Source organism: Gigantopelta aegis, chromosome 1 (assembly GCF_016097555.1).
Source record: "Gigantopelta aegis isolate Gae_Host chromosome 1, Gae_host_genome, whole genome shotgun sequence".
In the NCBI taxonomy this organism is placed as follows: Eukaryota; Metazoa; Mollusca; class Gastropoda; order Neomphalida; family Peltospiridae; genus Gigantopelta; species Gigantopelta aegis.
Window position 1 is genome coordinate 36,398,234 of NC_054699.1, and position 6,214 is coordinate 36,404,447.

Sequence of the window (6,214 nt, forward strand, 5' to 3'; positions counted from 1 at the left end):
TGCTCAGACCAACTGCGCATCAGACCACTGAGTTACACATCCCCACCCCGCCTGCACCTAGATACTCGGCTTCTGTGGTTTTGGGCCGGGTTTTTCTGAAAATCGAGCTCAAAACGATTTGCAGTTATGCATGCATTTGTGGCTTATTTTGTTTGACAATTGTTATTCAAAGTTATGGTAAAAATTAACCATAGTTAATTAGCTTGTATTATTCTGGGACAAAATAAAAATCTGTCTTGTAGTTTTAACTCACACGTGAGTGCATGCGCGCATATAAAAATAACAATGAAATGCTCTACTACTATTTTTGTAAAATATTTTGTTTTTATTTGTATCAGATTTATTTTTGTTTCGATATTTATTTTATTGATAGCCTACTACTGTAGCATTTACCATATCCAAATTAAACGCGCGCGCACACACACACACACACACACACAGGCCAACACACACAGGCCAACACACACAGACACAAACACACACACACACACACACACACACACGCACACACACACACAGACACAGACACACACACACACACACACACACACAGGCCAACACACACACACACACACACACACACACACACACACACACACACACACACACACACACACATACACATTAAATTTTTTAGGCTGTTGTCCGTTTGCGTCAAATGGGAACCGATGAATTGGCATTTAACTTCATAATGAATATAGATAAAAGTCAAAGAGCCCCTGCCCCCACGTAAATCCGCTACTGGTTACTGTTACAAGGTACATTTGACGTGAAGAGTGTATTCCTATGTATTCTAATTTCTAGTGTGTGTGTGTTGAAGTTGAACGCAATATTTTGATGACGTTTGAACGCGCGCCACAATTTGATATGATACTGACATTTGTAATGGACATTTAAAATATATCCTACTGATTTGTCATTAGAATGGTTTTCATACGCACGGAACATGAAAAAAGGTATTATTATATAACTATAAATGTGGAAATGATCTAAGTAAGCTCACAGCGAGATATCTGCACCACGTTGACCCAGACCCAGAGTTTGGTCATAGTCGAAATTCATTGTCGTACACACTTTGGAGAAACACAACAGACGGCCCCGTTTTACGAAGCCATTTTAGCGCTAACATTACCTATAGTACAAATGTAGTTATGCAATTAAGGTGACCTTATCGCTAATACGATAGTACTAGTGTCTCCTGTAAACCCTATCTTGTCACTATAGTGTATAGATATCATGTTCCTCATATGACGTTGTGTAACGCCCTTAGTGTAATAAAGTTCTGTTCTGTTCTATTCTGCAAATGTAGTTATACAATTAAGGTTATCTTAGCGCTAAGATCACGTTTAGTGTAAATGTAGAATTAACGGGGCTACTGAGTGGCTTATAAAACTTTAGAGTCTAGACTCAGTCTCTAATGAGACAATCTAGATTCGCGCGAAACCACCCAGGTAAATGTTCCTCACAACCAAAGTGGTCACGTGCTTAAATGACCTATCTCTCGACCAATCAAAGTACAGCTGACATTTGAACAGTGTAGCTCAATAATAACAATTATCTACGAAAAACACATGGACACGTTACAATAGCGCAAGTCTTCCCCCACCCCACACTACCTTGTGATGTAAAGACTTCCGCGGCCAACGGTTTAGTGTAGTACCCGCATCAGAACATATTACTGTAACAGTTAAATCAACTTGTAATTTGAATCACAAACTCTCATTACGATAGTCCAGCACTCTACCAACTGAGCAAATAGGGAAATTCCTACTAGCTACTGCCAGCAGGAGTACTTTATACCAACACTACTACATTATATATACTCACTGTAAGCCATTTACAAAGAACTTTTCTGTGATATAATCACGACAGTTGGCGTTCTCGAATGCCAAATAAAATTTATATTCTACGTTCAACAACTTGAAACATTCTTTATGTCTAGTTCGTGGGCATTCCAAGTTACCACACTGACCATACACATCCACCGTGATATACTTCTGAAGTTCCCGCACAATACTCAAACGACCATTCGTACCGCGACAGTTCGAGACAAATATGGCAGCCATTTTGTTTTTTCCAGAAGCGAAATTTTTCGGGTACTTTTTTTTTAATTTGATCACCACACTAGCGTTTGGGAAGAAAGAAAACTTTTCATACGGAGCAACTATTGTAGAATCTCGCCTGTATGTTGCTGTCCAGTTTATATAGCCTCTAAGTTTAAAATGTCCGCCCGAACTGTGTGGGCTTTCTAGCGCAAAGAAAATCTTCACAGTTCCCCTGTTAATGTTTGTGGCATATTCACCAATGTCGGCTATACCGCCATAAAATAGTATGGCATCAACCTTCTTCTTGTGTTCGCCACCAACAAGAACACAATTCTGGACCAGACATTCGTCGTCGATGAAACTAACATTGCCCCTTTTCTTCCTCCAAGATTCTGGGGAATTCGAGACTAAAATCACTCTAGGTTTGTGTTCAAGGGACGTAGACCGTTTGAACGAAACTGGAATGTACTTAATCTGCTCCAGTATTCTGTCTGTGTCCGAGCCGGTGTCCCATACTGAAATTTCACTTTCCATTCCTAATGATGTTGTTCTTGATGATGATGATGATGATGATAACAATGTCTTTAAATTGTGACGATAAAGGGTCTCTCTATTGCGTGGCGGCTTTATATCACTGAGTATAAATTCATCAGTGTATGTTCTAATATCGCCACCCATTTCCACAAAACAAGCTGCAATGTGGTGGAGAGAATTAAAAATGTGAAAATCAAGAAAATAAACCCTCGGTGTAAATTTGGCATTGTCTCCACGTCACTGACATAAGACGTCGCTGTAGTGATGTCAACGCAGACGGTAAGCTAATCTAGACGACACGGGGAAGATAAAACCTGTGTCCTGGTTTACCTGTACCGGACTGTATTTACCGTACACAGACTAACAAGGCTCAGAGATACCAAACTGTAGAGCACATCTCAGTACAGTAGTTTGAGGATTTGCAGGGAAAAGAGATATTGCAAGTCATCTCAGCTGAATGTTACTGGGCCGTACACCGCTCAATATCAACTGTGTTCAGTAACACTATTTTATTTTTACGTTTCTACCAAATCAAATCCCATTATCGATAATATTTAAAGTGCTGTGCCAGATGTATGATGTATTGAGCTATATCAATCAAGATATTATTTAATATGATTAGAAAATAAATAAAAAAATGTAAAAAAAATTATATACCGGTATATTTTTCATTTAAAAATATTCCCCTGAAAAACAAAACCAGCTGAATTCGTTTCGGGAATTTCCGTAAGATTTGATCCGTGACGTTACGAAGGGAACTCCTTTCGATAGTCAGCGCCAGTGTTCATTGCTTCTTTTGTGTTTATTATGGTTAAACGGCGTGTTGTTGGCGGCTGTAGCAATACAAAAGCCGATAAATTTAGTCTTCACGCATTTCCTAGTAATGTTGCTGTGAGAAAGCTGTGTGTGAATTTGATTAAAACAACGTGGAAATACTGGACAGGAAGAAAATGCCGGAGACCTGTCGCAACGACAGCAGACACTTTAGTTTCGATTCGTCCGAACTGGCTTGTCGGCTTAAGCGAGATATGGGAATACCATGTGTTATGGCTTTTTAAAAAAAGATGCCGTACCAACAATTTTTCTGCGACACAAAACAAATGACAACAAGCCGACGCCATCCACACCGAAGCGACCTTGGGGTGCATATCGTCAATGTCCCAAATTGCGTTATGCTTTCAACTCCGGTCAGTTTGTTTTCTCATGCACGGTTCGTGCAATCATCGAGATCCGATTTGTTGTCGTTTGCATCTCGTCCATTTGTGAGATTTTTCTTTACAATTCGAGAACATTAAAACAATAAAGTACAGACAAGTAAGTATCTATAGCCTATTGTCTGAACCAAACAACTACAAAAAATTACTCTCCTACCTTAAATTGCCGTTAGATTTCCTCCAAAGTTTGTCCAGACACAAATTGCAAAAAAAAAACACTACAAATATACAGATTCCACACACGAGACTGCAACGATGTCGCCGATATTCTTTGCTGAGATTGCATTGGAAAAATACATGCAGTTTTCTGCCGTCTGCCATGTTGCTTGTTTATGGAATACTCTTCAAGAGGGGTGAAAACCTCCAAAGTATGTGACACAATTACTGTGAAATCGATGATCTCTAGTGGTATCATTAAAATAATAATAATAATAATAATAATAAATAATAATATGACGTCATCACGTTTTTGTTTATATCATAACATGTTATGACGTTGTTAGATTAAGTCCTATCCTTTCACCCCTCTTGAAGAATATTCCATAAAAAGTCAAAATGGCAGCTGATACAAAATTACATGCTTTTTCCCCTATGCGCTCTCAGCGAAGTCGATATAGGTGACATGGTTATCATCTGGTATGTTGAATCTGTGTCATTGTAATGGGTTTTTCAAGATTTGTGTCTGGACAAACTTTGGAGGAAATCTAACGGCAATTAAAGGTAGGAGAGTAATTTTTCGTAGTTGTTAACAATTTGGTTCGGACAATAGTCCGTCCCATCCTACAAAAATGTAGGGGTTTTTTTTGCAAAAAAGAAAAAAAGAAGCTAATTTTGTATTCATCTTAGAAAACAATCGGCTCAGAAATAAATGACTTGTAAATTCCATAGTATGAAAAAAGGCGTTCCCTGTAAAACAGACTATAAATACATTGAATTAATTTTACTATACCTCCCACAGAGAAAACCTTTTTTCATACTATAGAATGTGCTATAAGTTATTTATTTCTGAGCAGACTGTTTTCACAACTGCACACACAAAATTTGTATTGTTTTGTTATTTCCAAAACACTTACTTTTTAGTTTTTTACGTCAAACTAAACTGAAATTATTCACACAAAAAAAGCATCTTCATAGATGGATGGGACAGACTAAAAGTCGTTTTTGTCTATTTTTTAAAATTAAAATAAGTTATTTATTTCTGAGCAGACTGTTTTCACAACTGCACACAAAAAATAGTATTGTTTTGTTATTTCCAAAACACTTTTACTTCTTCTTTTTTTACGTCAAACTAAACTGAAATTATTCACACAAAAAAACCCATCTTCATAGAGGAATGGGACGGACTAAAAGTCGTTTTTCTTTATTTCTTAAAATTACCGATATCGGGTCGACTTGACTCGTAGAATTCAAGAGTTATTTATCGTCTTTTCTAGTACATCACAAGTATTACAACATATGTAGAAAAATAATTCGCACGAAAAGCTAAAGAACATTTAACAAGAATAAAAGTTATAAATTAGTGGTAAGCTGTCTCCACGACCATTTTCATCGTCATCTGTCAGGCCGGTGGTTCGTCGGAAGATGTTCCAGGTTCAAACTAATAAGGCATTATTTGTTGTGTTGCACAAATATTAGTCCAGTCGTCATTACTACACTATTCATCATCGAAAGAAGAATCGCATGATCAAGCTTGGCAGTCGCTGTCTGTCCCACTTTCGCTTGCGCTGGAAGTCATCTCGTGGTAGGTTTCTGTGAAGCGTGTTCCCTTCGTGACGTCACGGCTATTTACAGGCAAATGTTTTTACCGAGAATTTTACTCGGTCGTTTCCGGCAGTGTTCTACGGGAGTGATGTTTTAATACTTTTATGGGGCATTTTCGTAATTATTGATTTACATATCGGTGTAAAATATTGCAATGAATTAAGAAAGCATTTAATTGTGGAATTTGAAATTTTAGTGTATGGTCTGGCACAGCACTTTAAAGCCGCACACCCTAGTGCCATCCTGCGAAAATAAATTATAATTTGGTTAATCTACAAACCTGTAACACACTTAGATCACGTTTTTATCAAATGGAGTGAAAAAGCAGGTTTTATATCGATAAATACCATGGGAATCCCCATGTCCCAATTGCTTGAAATAATTTTGAAAGTTTGTATTCTGATGTCACCGGTAGATGTCGCTCGAAGCACAACAATGCCTACGTCACGACAAATTTCACAGACTTTGGGTGCGTTCTTTTCACCTCTCCTGGACATGTTCCAACTGTTCTGTCCTGGTTGTATCCCCTCTCCAGATATCGTAGGACTTAGCAAAATTATTGGTTTTAAGGGTTTGTAACGTTTTGTATTGAGATACTTACTTGTCTGAACTTTATTGTTACTGAAAATTTTCACGAACTGTGAAGAAACATCTCACAAA

The 6,214-nt window shown here is 37.8% G+C and overlaps 2 protein-coding genes across 2 annotated transcripts in view; one reads left to right on the forward strand and one right to left on the reverse strand.

The window, feature by feature from the left end:
- Positions 1–1,823: 1,823 nt before the first annotated feature.
- Positions 1,824–2,723, reverse strand: LOC121378119 (glycoprotein 3-alpha-L-fucosyltransferase A-like). Its single transcript, XM_041506255.1, has one exon. It carries the CDS (start codon positions 2,721–2,723, stop codon positions 1,824–1,826), a length of 900 nt encoding a protein of 299 aa, XP_041362189.1.
- A 120-nt stretch (positions 2,724–2,843) lies between these two features.
- LOC121378229 (uncharacterized histidine-rich protein DDB_G0274557-like) overlaps positions 2,844–6,214 on the forward strand; it is a 4,572-nt gene continuing 1,201 nt past the window's right edge. Inside the window, exon 1 of the mRNA XM_041506344.1 lies at positions 2,844–2,858. Coding sequence (XP_041362278.1) covers positions 2,844–2,858 — 15 coding nt within the window. The remainder of the gene's footprint in view (positions 2,859–6,214) is intronic.

Bases quoted from the DNA above. Each gene is read 5' to 3' on its own strand.
- LOC121378119 (XM_041506255.1), bottom strand. From the start codon at position 2,723: ATGGGTGGCGATATTAGAACATACACTGATGAATTTATACTCAGTGAT.